At 51.0% G+C, this 21,956-nt stretch overlaps 1 protein-coding gene across 1 annotated transcript in view; it reads left to right on the top strand.

Annotated features, from left to right (window-relative positions):
- Positions 1-21,300, top strand: part of ADAM19 (ADAM metallopeptidase domain 19) — a 118,561-nt gene extending 97,261 nt beyond the window's left edge. The window contains exons 15-23 of the mRNA XM_075541894.1: positions 794-902; positions 2,790-2,994; positions 4,621-4,698; positions 4,829-4,937; positions 5,942-6,089; positions 7,528-7,612; positions 7,924-8,151; positions 16,121-16,273; positions 17,201-21,300. Of these exons, the coding sequence (XP_075398009.1) occupies positions 794-902; positions 2,790-2,994; positions 4,621-4,698; positions 4,829-4,937; positions 5,942-6,089; positions 7,528-7,612; positions 7,924-8,151; positions 16,121-16,273; positions 17,201-17,254 (1,169 nt within the window). The 3' untranslated portion in view covers positions 17,255-21,300. The remainder of the gene's footprint in view (positions 1-793; positions 903-2,789; positions 2,995-4,620; positions 4,699-4,828; positions 4,938-5,941; positions 6,090-7,527; positions 7,613-7,923; positions 8,152-16,120; positions 16,274-17,200) is intronic.
- The last annotated feature ends 656 nt before the right edge of the window (positions 21,301-21,956 follow it).

Below are 21,956 nucleotides of genomic sequence, written 5' to 3'. Positions count from 1 at the left end.
CATCAAAATAGGAAGCTCTTCTTTCCGAACATGCCCTTCATCTGGGTCTGTACGCGTCTGAAGGTACTGCTTCCAGCTCTCCAGCCTTTTCTTGAAGAACTCTGATCTACGCCACATCACACCGGCTTAAGAATTCTTGAGGGACTAAAATTGTATTTCTTTACAATATTCGCTGAGGTTGTGGAACACACACACAAAAAAGTCTTCAGGGTCAAGATCAGGGCTGTAGGGCGGGCTGGGGTGAGGTTCCCCAAGCTGTCCTAGGACAGCCCTTGCTACCCTCAGAACATAGCCAATGCACTGTCACGATGGAAAGAAGCTTGTTGGCATGATTTCCCTGCCTTTATCCTCACCGCGGCAGCTTTCAGTTTACATGAAACTTCTTCATAATAAGCTCCCATGGTTGTGTCATGTCTCCGAAGAAAATTTATCCATATTAGCCCTTTGGAGTCCCCCGAACGGGCACCATAACCTTCTGTCCTGAATTCTCTACTTTGAATGTCCCCTGGCGCAGCAGATCCTCTTGAAAGCCGCTGTTTTGATTGGACTTTTTGCTGAAGGCACTGTAGCGATACCAAGATAAGTGAGGACTCACCTCACGGTAACGAGCCCAGGACAGCTGAGAGGACGTGTCTGCAGCTGTTCATTGCTCACAGGATGTGTTTAAACGTGGTTTGCTTGGAATAATTCCATGACATATGAACTGGGACCCTAGTCGCCCTATGTTTTACTTCTCAGAGCTTGCCCTGAAGTTGGCCGATCTACTTGATAAATGTGTCTCCTTCCTCCTCAGGAGCCCGGCCTGCCCCTGACCTCTGCTTCGAGAAGGTGAACGTGGCAGGAGATACTTTTGGGAACTGTGGGAAGGACAGGCATGGCGAATACAGGAAGTGCAGCGAGAGGTGAGGAGCACAGCGCGGAGCCTGCGCCAGGAGGCATCCCCGAAGAGTCTCTGATCCGACCGTCCCACTTCTGCCCGTTTCAGTAGCTAGGCTGGCCCAGTGCTGGCCTGGAAGTTCTGAAGTCCCTTTTCCAGGCCTCGGGCTTGACAATGCACCATTTGGTCCTCGGGACATACGGGGGGAAGACGTGGATGGCAATGCTTAGAAAGCTGGCTGACTTCCCTTGGAGACTTGTGTACAGTAAAGGATTGGCCCTCAGTTTTTCAGGTTGCTAATTATACCTTCATCTGACTAGCCCAAGTCATTTACTCATTTGTTGAATTAGCCATGCATCTACCCCCCCAGTATCTATTGAGGGCTTCTTTGGGGCCAGATCACGCGCTGTGCAGAGATGAGGGAGATCAAGACGCGCCTCTGCTTTCTTGGAGCATTTCACTGTCCACATGGCATGTCCGTGGTAAAAGAGAGCTACAATCTCCTCGGGCTGCCTGAACAAGCCACTTCCACTCACAGGGTGGCTTAAAGCAACGGACATTTACTCTGCCCTCACACTTACGGAAGGTGGGAGTCTAAATTTAGAGAACAACAGGAAAACTCTAGGAGGAGAAAAAATCTTTTCTTATCTCGTCTAGCTTTTGGTTAATCCCAGACTCCTGGAAGTGCAACTGCAATCTCTGCCCTGCTTTCCTACGGCTATCATCCTTCTCTGTCTGTCTGCCTCTCTGCCCCTTTTCGCCTCTGTTGATAAGGATACCAGTCCTTTTGGATCAGGGCCCACCCAGCCCGTGTATGTCCTTTGTGTACTAATTATATCTACAAAGATTCTGTTTCCAAATAAGGTCGCCTTCACAGATACCGGGGGTGAGGTATTTATTTAAGATATCTTTTAGGGGGAACAAAAAGGAACCCATAACAGCCACTTAACCCAGGCGCTCTGAGTCAGGGATCTTTTCCCAAAGGAGATTATGCCTAAGAGGTGATCTGGAGAAATGCAGATGGCTAGGGTGGGAAGGGTGTGCATGCATGGGAGAGTGTTGCAGGCAGAGATGTGCACACGGATGTGCATGAGAACAACTGGCAGAGGAGGAACTGATAGCAGCTGGATACAGTTCCATCACAGTGCTGGGCTGCAGTAGCGAGGGGCCTGCTGAGGAATGAGCCTGGGAATTAAACAGGGACCAGATCATGAGAATCCTTAGATGCATGAACATAGGAATGTGGGCTTTGTCTTGAGAACAGTGTGGACATGAGATGCTAGTGGGGCAAGAGGGCATCCCTGTGTTGTCATGAGCAAGTGTGTGCTCAACTATTAAGTTCGGATGGGTGGTTTGAACCTTCTTGGCAGTGCTGCATAGTAAACGCGTGGTGATTTTCTTCCATGAAGATTACCAGCAAGAAAGCCGAGGGAGCAAGTCTACTCCTTGAGTCAGAACTGGCTCGATGGCAGTGGTTCACTATTGTTGGTGTTTAGGGGCAGGCGTGGAAGATCAGTTACCTGTGAAGCAGGTAATAAAGGAGAGTTTAGGGAATTAGAGTTGATGTCTATGAGGGAGAATTGCAGGCCTTGAATGGCTTTGAAGCCAAAGATGAGGTGGAAGAGGGAGTTGGGGATGGGGCTTTTGTCTGGAGCACCTGGCTGAGTGGCACCTCGCTCAGGTGGGGTGGCTTTCTCTGGTGAAGGGAGGACTCTCTAAGGCTCGGTTCTGGCCTCGGTCTGCTTGAGGACAGGAGCCCTGAACCCTCCCCTGATCTTGTCCCATGGGATCCACTATCCTGACTTTTGCTGTTCTAGTCAGGGGCACTGAAGCTCTTTTGTGCCCCAGCACTCCCTGCCGGCTGCTAATTCTACGCTGATGCCATTGCCCGCCCTCCCTTATCTTGACCCAGGGATTCCAAGTGTGGCAAGATTCAGTGCCAGAGTCCGGAAACCCGACCCCTGAAGTCCAACGCAGTACCCATTGACACTACCATCACTATCAACGGGAGGCAGATCTATTGCCGGGGCACCCACGTCTACCGAAGACCTGAGGAGGAGGGTGACATGCTGGACCCTGGCCTGGTGATGACTGGGACCAAGTGCGGCAACAACCACGTGAGTGCCACCTTTGGCTACTTCCCTCAGGCCTGGGCCCCCTAGTGGAGGGGCTCAGAGTGTGGGCTCTGAAGGGAGGGGGCCAGGGTTCAAATCCACCTCTCAGAGCCTTAGTGATAGGCACCCACTCCATGACCAAAAATGGGGGGAAAGCCCAGTTGCTGTCCAGTTGATGCCAACTCATGGCAGTGCCACTGTGCCAGAGCCGAACTGAGCTCTAGTGTTCCCATGGCCTTTCGTCCACTGGATCTCTGAGGGGGTGGATCTGTCCAGGCATCTCAGAGGGGGTGGGGGCGGGGTGGGCCGAGGGGGGATTCCAATGGCCAACTTTGCGGTTATCAAGTGAATATGTTACCTGTTTGTACTAGTCAGGGACTGCACTCCCTAGAGTTCTTACAAGTACTGAGCAATGTAATCCATAAAGCACACAGAGGGACTAGCTCTTGTCAATTTCATCCTCATCATTAAGTGGGCGTCCGGGAACCGTGGGCAAAGGATGACACCCGTCCACGCATTGAGGGGAGCCACCACACAGTCAGCAGCTCAAACCCACCAGCTGTTCCTCGGGCGCTCCTACAAAGAATGACAGCCTCAGAGACACCCAGGGAACAATCAGCCCTGTCCTATAGGGCCTCTGTGGGTCAGAATTGCCTTGATGGCAGCCAGTGGTTGCCCTTTTCTTATGTAGACATGAGCTGCTGGCCAAACAGTTGGTGGCTTGAAACCACCAGCCACTCCATGGGAGAAAGGTAAGGCTGTCTGCTCCTGTCGGAAACTCTAAGGAGCAGTTCTGTTCCACCCCATAGGACCAACGCAGAGCTGGCTTCCCCTCGACGGCCGTGGGTTTGATCTCATGGGGTTGACTGTGAAGATAGTATCATACCCAGCATAGAGCCTGCTGTTGGCATCCACATCATTGTTCATCTAATAGTAACATCCAGTTCACTGCCATCAGCCAATTTTGACTTAGGACCCCTATAGGACAGAGTATAACTGCCCTTTGGGTTTCCGAGGCTGCAAATCTTTATGGGAGCAGAGAGCCTCCATCTCTCCAGGGCTGGTAGGTTAGAACCGGCAACCTCGTGGTTAACATTAGTATATATTCAGCTTATAAATAATACTGTATAACATAATGACACATAGGAGCCCTGGTGGCTTAGTGGGCTACATTTTGGGCTGCTGACTGCAAGGTCAGCAGTTTAAAACCACCAGCCACTCCAGAGGGAAAGAGGAGACTTTCTAATCCTACAGCGATTTCTAGTCTCAGAAACCCCCAGGCACAGCAAGACTCTGCCCCAGGGGGTGGCTCAAAGTTGCAATCAGCTCTGTGGCACAGTTTGTTTTATTGTTTGTTATATGACAGGTACTGTTTTTAAAATGCATGAGTTGTGCCCCTCCCCATTCCCTCATCTCCTTGCTAGCTACCAAAGTAAAGCCAGAATTTAGATAGCTGCTGCCCTGTCCTTAGATTTGTAGGTTGTTTTCAGTTTTCCTTGCTGGGAACTTACCTTGACGTGGCTGCCTTTCCTGTGTCTCCTTCCTGTGGTCTAAGTTTTAGACCCAGGGCGTCTGGTGCCCAACCAGAGTCCCTTACTTGCACTGATGGCTCGGCTTCTCTTGCTGCAGATTTGCTTTGAGGGGCAGTGCATGAACACCTCCTTCTTTGAAACCGAAGGCTGCGGGAAGAAGTGCAACGGCCATGGGGTAGGTGTGGCCAGCTGGCTCCTCCGGCGGTGGACTGGCAGTGGGCCATGGAGAAGGCCCAGGGAGTGGGTGGGGATTCTCAGAAGTGTGAGGCTTTGCTGACCTTGACTCAGCCCTGTCCTCGCCCTAGGTCTGCAACAACAACCAGAACTGCCACTGCGCTCATGGCTGGTCCCCGCCCTTCTGTGACACCCCAGGCATGGGGGGCAGCATCGACAGTGGGCCCATGCCCCCCAAGGGTGAGTGCTGGCCTGCTGCGGAGTGCCCATGCTGAGGCTGGCTTACTGTCCTGATGATGGAAACCAAGGGACAGAGAGGCAGAGTGAGAGGGAGGGAGGGAGGACTGGGGACGCCGAGGCCAGTAGCCTGGAGTGCGGGCTCTGAGCTCAGCTGCTCTCCTGCCCTTCCCTCTGCAGGGGGGTGGGGAGGGAGGGAGCCTGTGGGTAGAGTGAAAGATAGGAGAACCTGTAGGATGTTGGGAAAGCCCATTACTTTGGGGGGGCTTATCCTCTGAGTCTTCAAGCTCATCATGAATCTGGGGCACATTGTGGTGACTTAGGTTCCCTGGGGTGAGGATCTAGAGATGCAGAAGAAAAGGTTCAGAGGTTTTTAATGGAAACCTCAGAGGGTCCAGCCCATGGTTTCATATATATATATAATGCATATGTATTAATAGTAGCAAAAACATTTAATAAATATAAACTATTTCTAGCAATAACCACCTCTCCTACACATCACCATATGTAACAGGTAAAAGTAGTGTTTCACTGGGAGAAATCTATTTTTCATTCTGAAATTTGCAGTTTGAGAGCAGTCAGGTGCTTGTGATGACGAAGGTAGAAATGTGGGTTGTCTGCCAGCAGTTCTAGTCGGAGAGCTGTGTTATGCGTATGTGCTTCCTGATGTACACTTAGGCTGAAAATGAGTGGCAACCGATAATGGTTTACCCGACAGGCATCCTCTTCAGTGAGGGGGACGTGGCTGGAGAAGCGATGGTCATGGTTCTGTACAAAGCAAGCCACCTTGTTTATTTATGCCTGCACTACTGGTTTCCCACTGGTCCCTACTGTGTGTGTATGTGTGTTGCTACTATTTTAAAGTTAAAAATAAACAACACAAATTCAATGCAAATCAAGCCTTTGCAGAGGAATCAGGGATGCCTAGTTTGAGCTCCATTGCTCTGGCTCGGGGAGTTTCTGAATCCAGGGGAATTTCTGACCTCGTTTCGGGTTGTTCCCGGTAGGTGTTGGCTCTGTGATAGCGGGAGTGTTGGCAGCCAGCTTGGTGCTGGTGTTCCTGATCGTGATGTACTACTGCTGCCGCAAGCAGAACAGCAAGCTGGGACAGCTCAAGCTGTCGGCCCTACCATTCAAGTTGAGACAACACTTCAGGTAGGCAGAGTATGGTGAAGGGCTCGGGGGCCACTGGTGGGCCATAAAGCCCTCTGTGATGCATTCAAAGATAGCTGCATGTGGGTCTCATGCCGGGAAGGCAAATGGAAGGTGGGCACTGCCTCCTTTCTGCCAGCTTCAGGTCCGGGACAGGAGCCCTGCTGGCGGGGTAGGTGGAGCGCTGGGTTGCCGACCTCAAGTGCGACACTGCAGCAGTTTCTCCGCAGGAGAAAGAGGAGGCTGTTTGCTCCCATGAAGATTACAGTCTAGAAAACCCAAGGAGGGCAGTTTACGCCTGCCCTCCCAGGTCACTGTGAGTTGGAGTCAACTTAATGGCAGTGGGTTTAGTTTTTTATTTTATTTGTTGGGGTCATGACCATGGCAGACATTACTAGTTGTTGTTGTTTAATGTTATTGTTGAGGCTATACACAGCAAAACACTTACCACTGCAACGGTTCCTACATGTACAATGTACATGCTCAGGGATACCATACATGAGTTTTATAAATTCATACAGACCCCAAATCTGTTCTACATTTTCCCCTTTTAGATCAGGATTCTTCTAGAGAATCCTCCATTGATGAAGTGTTCATAACAGTAACTGGACAGGAAGATACCCCTCTCAGTCATTGAGTCCGTTTTGATTCGAAGTGGCCCTCTCGCACACGATGGAGCTGCCCCTTTGCATTTCTGAAACCATAGCTCTGTAGGGGTGTAGAAAGCCTCATCTTCTCCCTTAGAGCAGCTCGTGGTTTTTGAACTGCTGGCTTTGCAATTAGCAGCTCAGTGGGTAGCCCACTACATCACGGGACCTGGTAACTTCAGAATCTCCCTCAGCTGAATACTTCCAACTACTTCAAGATGGCATTTGATGAATCTCTTTGCCATCCGCTTCCTATTTGCTCCCAATTTTCAAGATCCTGGGAAACCAGGGCAGTCTGCCATGTTGTCTAATTTAGTTCATAATGGTGGTTGGACCTCACTGAAGAAAAGGCTAACCTGAAAAACCACGTTCATTTCTTTGGCTGTTAAGGCTGGATACTCTCCAAGTCTCCAATAACCCGTGTTTTGGAGAGAAGGTTAAACCCTAGGCCTTTGGAGATTTATTCCTGAGTGGCCTGAGTAATGACTGCCTCAGTGGTATTGATGGTTGGTATATCCTGAGAAGAGAAGGGTCTTAAATGGTGGCGAGAAAATGCTGCAGAAAGCTCTGCTTTGCTTGGGCCACATTTCCTCTTTGGGAGTTCTCAATTGGCCACTCAGGTCTCCATACCTAAGAAGCTGGGTGTCGAGGAGACCAATTCCCATCCCTTCTAGAATTGGGCAGTGCCATTTTCTGGGGAGAAATCCAGCTGCTTGTTGCTATACTCGGATCAGAATGAACTCAGCCACCAACACTTTGTAACCATCCTCCACACCCCCAATTCTTATTTCTAGTTGCCCCTTCAGGGGGTCTCAGAGCAGCGGAAGTGGCCATGCCAACCCAACCTTCAAGTTGCAGACCCCCCAGAGTAAGCGAAAGGTAAGGCTCATGCCCCGTGGCACTTGGTTCCCTGCCCCTCGGCCTCCAGGATCTGCGGGGTTTTCCTCACAGCCCTTACTCCGCTCTTGGCTTGGTAGCCACAGCTATTTCACAGGAGAGGAAACTGTCCCGTGGTTCTGATATCTCTTAGTGACTTTGAAGGTTGGTCTGACCTTGGAAATATTGTAGGGATTTAACAGGCCACCCTGCCTTCTGACCATCCTGGTCACCTCAAGGGTGGGGGGAACCCCTGCTTTTTTTAAGGTCATTGAGGAATCCTGTTTTGGTTGTTCCTTGTCTTATGCTTACAGGTGACCTACACCCCCGAGATCCCAAGGCAAGTCCTCCAGCCTCCTCCTCCGAGACCTCCTCCAGACTACCTGCTGGGGGGGTCTCCACCTGCATCCCTGCCGGCATACCTCAGCAGGACTGTTAGGAGCAGCCCAGGAGCCAGGCCTCAAATCGAGAAGAAGGAGTCATTTCGGAGGCTTCCCCCGAGCCGGCCAGCACCTCCCGCACCCAATCACCTCCTCTCCCAGGTGTGGGCTCTCAGTAGTGTGACTGTGAAGGGCACTGGCCGATGGAATATCACTGGCTGGGAAAACAAAACTTGTCTTTCCTTCATTCTGGTGGATCTAAGGACACACAGTGCCATGGCCATGGAGGGAAATGTGCGCACACACACTCACCCCCTGGCACCCTCTTCCAAACCTTGGTGGGATCTCTCCCTGCTTGGCCTGTTTTAGGACAAGCAGTTCCCCACCTTCCACCCCTAGGTAATCTGCAGTGCCCTGTGCTCTCCTTCCCCCCACCCCTTGGTGTTCGCTAATGCGGCTGCATGTGCCTGAGACACCCTCCCCTCTGCATGGCCTGCTCCAGTTCACCTTCATAGCTCCTTCCTCCGAGGAGCCCTCTGTGACCCAAGCCTGAGTTTGGCATCCCTAACCTTTCACTAAGGAGCCTTTGTGGCACCGTGGGTGGAGTGTTGGGCCCATCCCTGCAAAAGGCAATTGGCTCAAATCCACCAGACATTCGGCAGGAAGGCTCTGTGCTCTGGTGAATCTCCAGAAGTCCTCGTGGCAGTTCTAACCTGCTCGGTTTGGAATAGACTTGATGGCGGTGGGGGTGAGGGGGGGGTGTTATACTTCAGAGAAGTCATCTGTCACAGTGGCACTTGCTGCTCTCCACAAGTTCAAAAGTCTTCTGGAGGAAGGCACCCTTGCTGCTCTGTTCTGAGGAGGTGTGAGAGAGGCCCAGGCTGCGCCCCCACCTCTCTGCCTACGGGTACCAGAGCCACCCTCCCCAGCAGCCTGCTCACTCAGCATGCATATGCTCTGCCAGCACCACCTGTATCCTCTGGTGGAAGTCCCCCAAGGCAGACACAGGTGTTTCTAGGATGTGACTGGGTGGGGCCTTCCTGAGCTGAACCTGGGTGTTGGATTGGGCCCCTCAGAGTCCTCGTGGGGTTTCTCTTCTGGGACTTGGTTCCCAGGTGCTCCTGGGTTTCTAGGTGTCTTGGATGCTAAGCACTGAGGGTTCGGTTCCCTGGGTCCGCGCACCTGGGGGTGGGTAGCTGGGAAACTCAATGAGGAAAGAGAGCAGGATGAGTGAGAAGCAAGGGAGAGAGAAAGGGAAAAGAGGAGGGAGGAGGAGGAAGAGGGAAGAGAAGATGGAGAGGGATGGGAGAAAGCAAGGGTGCAGGAGGATCACAGGTGCAGCAGGAGGGAGAATGCCCGAGTGGGGGAGGGAAGGAACGCTGTCTGCCCAGATCCTGATTCCTAAAAGTAAAACACATTGGAGGCTTATTCAAAGAAGGTGGGGCCAGATTCACCCTGGCTAGTCCCGAGATCCCGAGCCCTGATGGGGTTGGCAGGGAAAGCCAGAATCCAGCTGGTACGGGAGACCCGGCAGGTGCCATACCTGACCCTCTCCCACTCTCTCGGGTTGCTGGCAGGAGTCCAGCACGCAGGAGGACTTCCTTTGACCAGTGACAGTGTCTCAAAACAGATGCCAATCTTGGCCTTTCTGGATTCTGGGGCTCAGACAGGGGTGTATCCATGCCGGGCAATGGGAAGCAAATGTCCCGAATGGAGATTCCTTTTTGAAAGCCCTTTCACAAAATGAATTATTGTTTTCATTCTCTCTCTTTTTACCGTTTTATTGACATAATTCACATACTATACATTTCAGTGATTGAAACATATTAAAAAGAGTGTATAATCATCACCATGGTCAATTTTAGAACATTTCTTCATTCATGTACACATTATTAGCACCCCATTTCCCCCAGTGATCACTTCATGAGAGTCAGTGCTGAGTAGGGCCATGACACAAGAACAAATTGTCCCTAGATTAGGGCTTACAATTAAGTGTGAGTTCAAAAGTCCTTTCATATAGCTATAGTTGATATATGTCCCTGGACCACTTTAGAGATATCACTACCTTTATATTGGGGAATATTGTAAATCAGCCTCCCGTGGCATATGACAATTCTATTGATAGGATCACTTATTTGGCCTATGGTATAGAATGTAAGAGACTGTTTTGAAAAGGAAAGTTCCAGGGCAGCTTTGTACATGAAAACACATGGATTGTTGACTTGTATAGATTAAAAACTCAAGTGACTAGACATTATCTACCCAAACAAGGAGGGGTGGGCCACATTCATTTTATTGACAAAAAGTAACCCAGAACTCACCCAAGATCACCTAGGTTGTAAGCAAGGGGGCCCAGACTTGACCTCAAAACCGACACCAACTTCCTAGCCAGTTCCAGGGTACAGTCAAGTGAGAGCACCCCACCCTGGAGGCATTCACAATTGAGAACAATCTAGACAGCCAACCAGACCTGGGTTCCCCTCACAGCTGGGTGACATGGGTCATCCTGGAACTTAGCAACTTAGCAAGTCCTTTAGTTCTTCCCGTAAGCACACACTGAGCACCTACTATGGACAGGCAATGGCGTGTGAAAGAACTGGGTCTCCACCTCCTGGTGCTTCACCCTACCAGAGGAGACACTCAGATACATGCGGTGATGGCGGCAGTAAGGACCATGTTGGTGAGCATAATGAGGGGACTTGGCCTAACCTGGAAAACCCAAGAAGCCATCCCCAAGGAAGTGGGCTCTGCTGTGACTTGCTGGTTGAGCAGGAGGTAGCCAAGTCCTAGCCCAGGGGGCCTGCAAGTTGAGGCTCCGGAATGGGAGGGCAAAGAAACGTAAAGGTTAGCTTAGCAAGAACCGAAGGAACTATGGGATGAACCTGGAGAGCCACAACTGCTTCACTCGGGGCCCAGGTTGGGAATTCGGTCTGCACGCATGGGAAAGGGGAGTGGTGGGCAGTGGTGACTGATCAGATTTGCCATTTACTAGGGTTTGGCTACGTTTTGGGCTACGTAAGGGAGGAAGGAGGCGTAGTGCTTGGGAGGGACCCTAAGTGTTCTGGGGCTGCTAACCTTGTATTTTTTTGACTTGGGTGAGGGTTAAATAAGTATATTCCCCTTGTGATAATTTCTGTAGTTGTATATTTGTGAGTTGTTCACCTTTCTATATGTATATTATACCTTTATTTTATTTTTTTCGTTTTCTCTTGATGTTAAAACAAAATGAAAGGCTCGCTCTATATGCGTTCCTGGTTACAGGGTGCGCCTCTACACTCGTTAGATCAGAGTAGGGCTGGCAGAGGTGATGGAGGGAAACAGGAGAGAGATCTGCTCCAGAGAAAGTAGACATGACTTGGAAACAATTGGGAGTCCTTAGCTGGTTTAAAGGAGCCTTGCTGGTGTAGTGGTTACAAGTTGGTATGTGATCCACCGTGTCAGCAGTGTGAAACCATCAGCAGCTCCGTAGAAGAAAGACTGGGCTCTCTGCTCCCAGAAACAGTTGTGTAGTCACACAGAAGGTCACTATGAGTCAGCATTGAATGGGTGACAGTGAGTTTGGTTTGGTTCTGGTTAGATCAGTGGTTCTCAACCTTCCTAATGCCACGACCCTTTAATACAGTTGTGATGACACAGCCCTCCCCCCCACCATAAAATTGTTTTCGTTGCTACTTTATCACTATCATTTTGCTACTGTTATGAATCAGGTGACCCCTGTGAAAGGGGCGTTTGACCGCCAAAGGGGTTGAGACCCACAGGTTGAGAACCGCTGGGTTAGATGGTTCAAATATTTCACTACTAACTAGTAGGTTGGAGGTTTGAGTCTATCCAGAGGCACTTGGAAGAAAGGCCTGGCAGTCTGCCTCCACAAAACCAGCTGCTGAAAATTGTATGGAGCACACAGTGTTGCTTGGACACTTGGCGTTGACTCCATGGCCACTGGTTTGGGGGCGGCCCGTTAAAACTGGGTTGTCAAGGAGTGGCTCTGGTGTCTGACTGCAATCCGAATGGTGAAGGGGGTGGAGGGGCAGCTCCCTGAGGAAGGGAGTCCTGGGGTGGGCGAGAGCGGATCTCTGGAGACTGGTGCCTGTGTGGTCCCTGGCCAGATGAGACAGGGCTATGCTAGGACACTTCTTTGGGGGGCCAAGTGTTCTCCCAGCTGCTTAGGCACCAATGCCCAGATGACACCCCCGTCCCGATTGCTCATTTCGCTCATCAGCAGTGGAGAGAGCACAGCATTTCCAGCTGCACTCTGACATCTGTGCCCAGCTGCTTCTCCCCGAAGGTCTCTGTCCTGCCTCTGATCCCTCTGATTTGGAGGTTGTCCTGAACTGCCCTGCAGGGAGCGGGTGGAGCAGCACAACAACGCTTTTGTCACAGGATTTGCTGCTCTGCTCTGTGCCTTGGTGTCTGCATTCAGTTTCTGAAGACCCAGAAGCTTCTGGTGGAAAATCCAGCTTCCCTGACTCTCCCCTGCCCTTTCTGCAGACTTGCTTGTTAGACTTTTTTTTTTCTTTTAAACATTTTATTAGGGGCTCATACAACTCTTATCACAATCCATACATATATCAATTGTATAAAGCACATCTGTACATTCTTTGCCCTCATCATTTTCAAAGCATTTGCTCTCCACTTAAGCCCTTTGCATCAGGTCCTCTTTTTCCCTTCCCTCCCCACTCCCCCTCCCTCATGAGGCCTTGATAATTTATAGATTATTATTTTGTCGTATCTTGCCCTGTCTGACGTCTCCCTTCTCCCCTTTCTCTGTTGTCCATCTCCCAGGGAGGAGGTCACATGTGGATCCTTGTAATCGGTTCCCTCTTTCCAACCCACTCACCCTCCACTCTCCTAGTATCGCCCCTCACCCCCCTGGATGCTTGTTAGTGACCTGCTTGGAAAGGAGAACAAGCTCAAGGGGAGCAGGCACTGGAGCTCCCACCTGAGGGATTGGCTTTGCGCCCAAAGCCAACCAGTTTGTGGATTTATGGGGAGGATCATCCATTCTGTCCTATCTCATTCTTTTTCTTCTTCTTCTTCTTTGTTTTTGTTTTTTTTTTGGTCAGCCACAAAAAGAAAAGCATTCGCATTCTATGAAATCTAGCTAGCTCAGAAACTCATCTGTCTGTCTGTCTGTAATGCTAATCTCAATACTAATTTGTATGATGGCATAGTAGTTATGAGTTGGGGTGCTAACTGCGAGGTCAGCAGTTTGAAGCCATCAGCCATCCACGGGAGAAAGGGCTTCCTACTCCTGTAAGGAGTTAGAATCGACCCAGGGTCAGTTCTGCCCTGTCCTATAGGGTTGCTATGTGCCGGCATTGACCTGACAGCTGTGTTTTGTTTGCTTGTATCTTGGAGGCTTTGCTGGGGAAGCTTGAGATGTACAAGGAGGCTGTATTTGTCTGGGTACTTTTGAGAAACAAACCTACAGAAACTCATGTATAAGAGAGAGTATATAAAGATTAAGTGCACATCAAGAAAACATCCCAACCCAGTGCTGCCCAAGCCCACAAGTCTAACATTAACCCATTAACCCATATGTCCAACACCAATCCACAATGTCCTCCTCCAGCTCACAAAACAGACAAAAAGACGCCGACTGCAGGAGGAAAGCCGAGTCAGTGAGTGTGCAAGCATCTCAGTGCTGGCAGGGGTCTCCACATGGCTTCTCCAACACCTAGGGTTGCATCGGGATAGGCCCATGTGGCTTCTCCTCAGGAATGTCTTGCAGAAAGTGAGCCTTGTCAACTAAAGCAGGGAATTGACAAAGGCAGCTAGCTGCACCCTGGTCTGACCATCAGAAAGCAAGCAACCCAAGAACTAGAAAGGTGAGGCTCACTCAGCCATTTATCCCTCCACCCTTCAATTAACCCTAAATGTGTTTATTGGCCAGGTTGGCACAATAAACTAACTACCTCAGAGGCCTTGGGAAGTGCATGGAAAATTGGGATGAAAAGATAATGGAACTTTTGGAAGCTCTATCATATTAGTGACCTGTCCTTAAACAGTTAACTTCATAAATAAGTAGGTTTTATAGAATGTGGGAAGGAGAGTGTCATCGTAGGGGGTAGCGTGGAGCAGAATGAATGGGGCTGGGACTGGCCCATGTCACGCTGGCAGTGGTTGTCATTGTGAGGGCGGTAGTCAAGGAAGGCTGCATGGAGAAGGCAACACAGTTTGTGAAGGTGGGAAGGAGAGTACCCTGTTAATTGTGCCTCTTGTAGGGGGTCTCTGAAGAGTGGAAATCTGTGTCTTTGGGTTTTATTTGTTTTCTATCTTTGCACAGGTAGCACACAAATGGCTTTTGCTAAAATATTGAATGTTTACCTAGTTGAGCCCCTTCCCACTCATACCCTCTTCCTGTCCCCTCTCCAGAAGTCACCTCAGTTATCAATTTGGTCTTAGCCTTCCTGACATTCTTGTATTTAGTGTGTGTGCATGTGTGTTGTGACCTGTTTTACATAAACTGGCTTCCCTCACAGCCTGTGATCTAGCTTGCTCTGTGCACCTAACAACCCATCTCGAACCTTCCTCCAATGTCAATCTACCTTGTTCCTTTTTATATCCTTCCCCACAGTTCCCTGATGTCTCAGTAGGTGGAAAACGTGGATGTTTATACTACTTAGTGCTGTAAGGAACGCCTTCATATTGTTATTTCTGTGCACATGTGCCGACTCCTCCAGTGCAGACAGTAGGAAGTGAAGTTATTCAAAGAAACATCATTCCTAATTTGAATAAATCCTGCTAAGTTGCTCTCCCCTCTTCGGAGTATTTACACACATCACACACACACACACACACACACACACACACACACACGTTTTAATGGGAACCGATGGGCATCACTGTGTGGAACAGGTGATTATGTGCTTGGATGCTAACTCAAAATATGGAGTTAATAAAGTCCACCCAGGGGAGCCTCAGAAGAAAGGCCTGGTGGTCTTCCTCCACCAAAGCAGCCATTACAAAGTCTGCAGCAGAACGTGATGTATTATTCACAACCACAAAGTAGAGCGACTGCTGAGATTGCTTCCGCATAGCCAAACACCTCTGCTTGGGCTCTTTGGCTGGGATGATTCGGGTTACGTTTTTGAGGCATCCCAGTTAACTGGCCTCGGCAGTTCAGTGCTTCTGCTCGCCCTCCGGAGTTTCCGGATATGTGGTCACTGTGTGGTTCCTGAGCCCTTAAGAGTTTGTTAGCTACTTGCCAAGGCACTAGGACCCCTGGTGGCATAGTGTTACTCAATGGGCTGCGAACCACGAGCCAGAAGTTGCAAGCGACCAGCCGCTCTGTGGGAGAAAGACAAGAGCACAGTCTCAGAAACCCACAGGGGTAGTTTGCCCTATCCTGTAGCGTCACTATGAGTCAGCACAGACCTGATGGCAAGGAACTGATCCATAGCACCAGCACTGGTCTCCGCTTCCCTGCAGCCACAGAGGAGGAAGCAGGGTCGGACCTGGCCCTGTGACTGATAGCTTCCGGGAGCAACTGCTCCCTTCGCCATGACTCCAGAAGAATTCCCTGGTGCCCAGCTACCGTGATGTAACATTCTGATCAGCGGTTCTGTAGAAGATCCTGATGAAAAGGGGAGGGGGTGTAGAAAAGAAGCCAGGGGGCCTGGATGAACTCCTGAGATGTACACTTGCAAACTTCAATCAAAAACATATCTCCTGGAGTCTCCTAGAACCAAACCATGGTTTAGCTTAAGCAGTTTAAAAATGTCCCTGTTGGCATTATGCCCTTTTAAGAACGACCTATGGGGATCGACGTGACAGCCCACCCACTGCTATGCAGTGATTCCAACTCATAGTCACTCGAAAGATGAGGTCATAATCCCAGGGGCCAGTCAGCGACCGAGAGTAAGAATGGTTGCGTACCTCTCAAGCATGTAGTCACTGATGCCACGGAATTATACATGTGGAAACGGTTGAGCTGGCGTCTGTTTTTCTGCACACATTCTCAGCAACAGCACAAGAACCTTTGAATAAAAAAATCCTCTGATACACGCACATGCGGTCACCGAGTTTCCTCAGGGACAATTGGTAATGGTATATCATTGGTAGATCGAGAACATTTTCTTTGGCATGGGCCCCCCTGGGCTCCGAGTAAGGCCTGTTCCTTTCTCTGCAGAGTCTCGCTCGACCTCAGCCGCCCCAGAAGGCCCTGCCGGCTAACCCAGTGCCAGGCCGCAAGGCCTTCCCAAGGCAAGGCGATACCTGCATTCTGCAACCCCCTACTGCTGGCCCTCATCTGCTCAGGCCGCTGGCAACACCGCCCCCAAAGGTGAGTACCCGGGAAAGCCTGCTGCGTCCCAGGGTCTCCGTGCGGGGAGGATGTGGTTGAGGGTGCACTACCACGTGCCTAGCATGCCCGGAAACCCAATTGGCTTGCCCTTCAATTAGTCCAGGCACTTCTGGTTTCATGAGGAGCCTAAGCTCTGGAGATGGACATATGGGGCTTCCAACCTCAGCCTGCACCTGACCAGCTGAGTGACCCCAAGCCAGTCACACTAAAGCAGGGGTCCTCAAACTTTTTAAACAGGGGGCCAGTTCACTGTCCCTCAGACCCGTTGGAAGGCTTGACTCGTTTTTTTTTTTAAATACTATAAACAAATACCTATGCACACTGGGCATATCTTATTTTGAAGTAAAAAAACAAATGGGGCAAAAACACTCAGCGGGCTGGATAAAGGTCCTTGGTGGGCCGCATGATGCCCGGGGGCCATAGTTTGAGGACGCCTGCTCTAAAGACTCCTCAACTGTAAAAGTGCCATAAGGGACAGCAGTAACCAGTCCCTTAAGGTTGCTTTGAAGGCGTAGTCAGTTCACGTACATAACTGCCAGGCACATGGGCAGAGCAAATGGCCACTCTTCGTACTTCTTCTCTAACTGGCTTCTTGTCAGGTTGCCAGTCCTGCGGGGAGGGTAGAAAGGGGATGAGGTGGGTAGGAACGGGATGCGGTGAGGAAGCTGGTTGACTGACCTGTCTTACCATAAGGCACCAGGAAATAACCGTGGCAGGAGGGAGGCAGGATTCTTCTGCTGCTGGTGAGAATGCCACCACCTCTCACTAAAGACCTGCCACGATCGTCCGTCTCTCTTCGGGACGGATGTGCCCATCCATCCTCCTCCCAACCCACTGAAAGTGCGGGCTCAGGAGCCCAAGTGCACTTGACTGATGTTTCTTTCCCTCCCCCTCTTCTTCCTGCAGTTTCCGGAATACAGGTCACAGAGGGTTGGAGAAATGACGCCCTCCCAAGTCTAGACCTGGGCAGGGGCTCTCCCCTTTCCTCCAGGAGTCCCCAGGGCCCACGGCATCTGGAAGAAGCCTGCCCAGCCATCCCTGCACTCTTCCCCCCTCCTCCTGGAACTGCCCCTCTCTGAAAGCTCCTGGATTCAGCTCCTCCCAAAGCCCCGCGGGACCACTGCCGATGGAATCGAAGGGTGGTTTTGTGCAATATACAGTACCGGTTGAAAGGGGGACGCACAGGGCAACGAATGGCATTGTCTCCCTTCAGCTGTCCCCTCGACCCAGAGGTGATGTGTCCAGGATGTTCCTGGGAGAAACCAGGTCCCATGGGGAGGGCTTCCATGAGAGCTTTCTGTCGCTTCTGTTTTCCTGAAGGTCTCAGGCAGGACAGAAGCTGGATACATGTCCACTCCAAGAATGGAGGAAAGGGTCAGAGCAGCCACTGCTGGGGGCCCTACCCAGGTCTTGCTGGATGATCTGAGGCAACTGCTCCTGGCCACGTGGCTGCACGTGGACAGTCCACTCCCCAACCCCCCCCTCCCCCACCCCCCTGCCTTCCCTATATTCACACGGGTCACTCTGACTCAGACAGGTACTGTTTTATAAGGCGATGCAGACAGCAGGGGGAGCACCAGGCTTGGGCCTCCTCTGAGCCATTATGCCAAAGGTCGCAACTCTGTGATTCTCGTTTGCTCTGTGATTTTACTTCTGTGCTTCCATATCAAGTGCGCCGTGCTTTTGATTTCTTCCTTGTTCGCTAGACCGCTCTGATGTGTGCTGCTTTAGGGAAGAGACCCTCAGCCGTCCTAACTTACTGGTGACCTGGTGCTTGTGACCTCAAAGGGTCCCGCCTCAAGGCTTGGCCACCTGGACGTCCTGCATAGGATCCCGAGATTATTTGACTAGACTAGACTTCAGGCATGAGCATGGGGTTAGAGCTTTCTTTTTCAGTGTGTCTTGTGAGGGTGTGGGTCTTTCTCCCAACTCTGGAACCTAACTCTAGGTAGAGCCCACCAAGAAAGACAGCGGTGTAGTACAGAGAGCAGATGTCCTGGGAACCCCACCTATGAGAAGTCTCCCTAGTGGTCTGGTCCCTGACTTGAGGAGGGAACGGTGCCCTGGGAGGAGAGAGCAGAAAGCAGAGGGGTTGGGGGTGTTGGGGAGCCCTGAGGGAAAAACAGGAGTCAACATGGCCTCTGTCTTTTCTAGCAGAGCCTGACAAGGACTACCTACTGCCCCCTGCCCCGTCTCCCTTTTTGTCTTCCTTCTTCCCACTGTGAAATGAACCTCGCAGACAGGTCAGTGGGCTGGGAAAGAAGGTGTTTGCGTTGTGGAGGTTCTGCTGGGTAGAACAATTTCCACAAAGTAGCTGGTGGCGACGTGCCTTCACTGAGCACCTCTTCCATTCTCTGACATGGCAGGTGGCCCTGCACAGGGCTGCTGGCCTGAGAGCCTTCAGGAGCCTCCTCACCTGCGAGGAATTGCCTGCTCTGGGGACGTCAATGCAGGGGAGAAACTGAGCCTTTGGCTCCCTGGGCCCCACCCCTGGGCCTCTTTACCATTCCCTGTGCACAAGTGGTGCTTCTTAGGGGTTCTTGGGTTCACAGACAAGTGGGCATATGAGACATGCTCTGGGGACCCACATGAGGTACCTGAGGAAGATCCCAGGGCAGAGTTTCTCTGGAGACTTCCAGGTGCCTCTCTCCCTAACAAGGGCTGTGCCCTCCTCTCTGTACCCAATTTGCCCCATCTTTGCTGCCAGATGAAGCCGAGACACAGCCTCCCATGTAAACGGCCCCCCAGATGCCTCCAGGCTGGGGCCAGAGGCCTGTGGGTGCTTCTCCCTCAGCTCAGGGATGGCCATCTGCCAGGAACGGGGAACCACCACTGTGTGCTGCAGAGCTTTTGGAACCCCGAACCCCCTCTCCTGGAGCCGCACGGAAGAGCAACCAGAGTTGGCTTTTTGTCGTCTTCACGCACCTTCATTCCATAAAATTGTAATGTGAACTGGAAGATGGTAGGATTTTTTTAACCTCTTTTAGTTTGATAGAGATGGGAGCTTTGACATGCAGTTCTCCTGGCATGCCGTGTCCCTCCTGGCTCCGCCCAGGGAGCTGGGAATGGACAGTGTGGCGATTTTTACAGGAGCTTCCTGAGAGGGAGACCGGCTGTTCGATCACGCTCCTCCTTTCCCTCTTGTGCCCACTGGACTTTGTTTGACGTGTCAAATAAAACCATTCCGACTAGGTGAAAGGGAGGCTTTTCCAGAAAGTGTTATGACTTGGAGGAGAAAGGGAATATTATAACAGGGGTCGTCAGGGAGCCGGTTGCCACACGGAGGCACCTCACATCACAAGCTCTGCAAACTTCTCAATGCTCAGGCAGAAAATGGTTTTTTGTTTATAGGCAGGTAGCAAGGCTAGAGACAGCTGGGTCCAGGGAATTTTTGTGCTCAGAATTTGGTGAGGGAGGATGGTGGTGAGGCGGTGCTGTTGAAGACCGGATGGAACAATTTCACACAGACACACAGGGGGCACTATAAGACAGAATCGACCCAACTGTTGTTGACTTTTTAAGGGGGCCCTGGGGTCCTGGAGGTGTCGTGGTTACGTGCCTGACTACTAACCCTAAGGTCGGCAGCTCGAAACCACCAGCCACTCCTCTGGAGAAAGATGGGGCTGTCTACTCCCGTAAACGGTCCCAGAGTCTCCCAGGGGCAGCTCTGTTCTGTCCCAAAAGGTCGCTAACAGTTGGCATCAACGCAATGACTGTGAGTTGGGTTTGGGTGGTTTTGGTGTTATGCATCAGGCTGCAAGGTCAGCACATTGAACCCAAGATGCGCTGTCTGCGCCAGTAAAGAGCTACAGCTTCGGTACCCTGACCTGTAGCCTCGCTACGAGTCAGTGACTGGGCAGCAGTGAGTGAGTGAGACGCGGAGGGTGTTGGGGTTGAGGTTGGGTTTGGGTTTGCTGTCCGAACTCCTGGGCTCTGCAGGGAGGAGGGGAGCTTAACTAAAGTTAAGTCTGTTAACAAGCAGTTTGTGCTGATAGAGATGTTGTAAAACTTAAAAAAAAAAAAAAACAGTTTTGTGGCCCAGGGATGTATTCTTTAGGCGTCTTGGAGCCACGTTTCTGAAATGTCGAGCTCGGGTTGGATCACCTCTCTCCTGCCCAGTCTCCGAGAGTTCTAGCGGAGGCACACTGGCCTGCTTGCCATGGAGTCTGTCTTACTGTGAACGAGCACACCACCCTGATGGTCCAGTACTATTCTCTCTGCTGCGAACCTGAAAGGTTGCCAGGGTTAAGCCCACCTCGGGGCTCCTCAGGAGGAAGACCTGGCTATCTTTCCTAAAAATTTAAACCTAGGAAACCCTGTAGGGCAGGTCTAGTTGGTCACGCGGGACCTGGGAGCAAAAATCAACTCAGCAGTCCCCAACACCACCAAAGAAAAGCAACCACATCAAATCACCTCCCTGCCCAGGTGACGAGAGACCTGCGGGGGTGGAGCATTCGCCCTGCTTCACTGGTCCCCTCCCTGTTTGCCAAGCTCCTTCTTCTCCCAGGAATCCTCTGTGAACGGGAGGAAGTCTCCTTCCTTAGGTCTGCATTTGATTTTTTGTTTTTTCAAAGAGCGGGGTACATGACTTGTGTTTTTAAATTTGGGGGCTTTTAGTTCTAAAGGCGGTGATTGTGCACATGTGTACATGACAGCCTGCTGGGCACCAGGAAACCGGGGAAGGGGTGTGACAACTGGAAAGGTGCCCCCACCCCTAGGGAAGCCGGGGAGGGAGAGGGCTTGCCGAACTCAAGCCCACACCACCCAAGTAACTCCTGTGTCCCCTACCCCCACCTTGCATACATCTGTCTGGGATCCAGGGCATTGTGCATTTGTCTTGATCTGGGAGATTCTTCACAGAAAACAGCTTCTTCTCTCTCGTCCACTTATTAATTGTTTACAATGATCTTTGTACATCTATGCAAAATACTTGAATGGGCCATTGTGCCTTCCCCCGCCTCCCTCAGTTTGTATTTAATTAAAATAAATTGTCATTTGAGATATTACCTAGTTTGGCTCTTGCTCTCTTTAATGCTCCACCATTGAGGCTGGTGGACCCTTGACATGTAGCCTCCTCTTTAGAAGGAAGACATTCCCACCGAGCCCATCTGTCCAGTATCTAAGGACGGATCTTTGGAAGGTGTGCCTGGGTGAGGCACATAGTTCATGTACTCAACTGCTACCTGAAACGTTGGAGGTTCAAGTCCACCCAGACACATTTCAGAAGAAAGAGCTGGTGTGCAGCCATCGCAAGTCCTACAGCACACAGGTCTACTCTCTCCCATGTGGGGTCTACATCCTACATGAGAGAGAGTCCTCTGCAGCTTGACCCCTGAGTCCTCTGCAGCTTGACCCCACCGGGACTGGGCGTTGGTGTCAGTGCTGTGGAGATGGCTGTGTACAACAAACAAAAAAACCCTGCGTACAGCAAAATGAAGCACCACCTGGTCCTGGGCCATCCTCACAATTGTTCTTAATGTGTGGGTCCTTGTTGCAGCTACAAGGTCATGCCATCTTCTGGAGGGCCTTCCTTTCTTTTCGCTGCCCCTCTACCAACCATGATTCCATTCTCCAGGAACTGGTCTCTCCTGTCAGCAGGTCCAAAGTACCTAAGACAAAGTCTTGCCATCCTTGCCTCTAAGAAGAATTCTGGCTGTACTTC

This window comes from Tenrec ecaudatus, chromosome 2 (assembly GCF_050624435.1).
Source record: "Tenrec ecaudatus isolate mTenEca1 chromosome 2, mTenEca1.hap1, whole genome shotgun sequence".
Lineage (NCBI taxonomy): Eukaryota > Metazoa > Chordata > Mammalia > Afrosoricida > Tenrecidae > Tenrec > Tenrec ecaudatus.
This window is presented reverse-complemented; position numbering and strand designations above follow the sequence as displayed.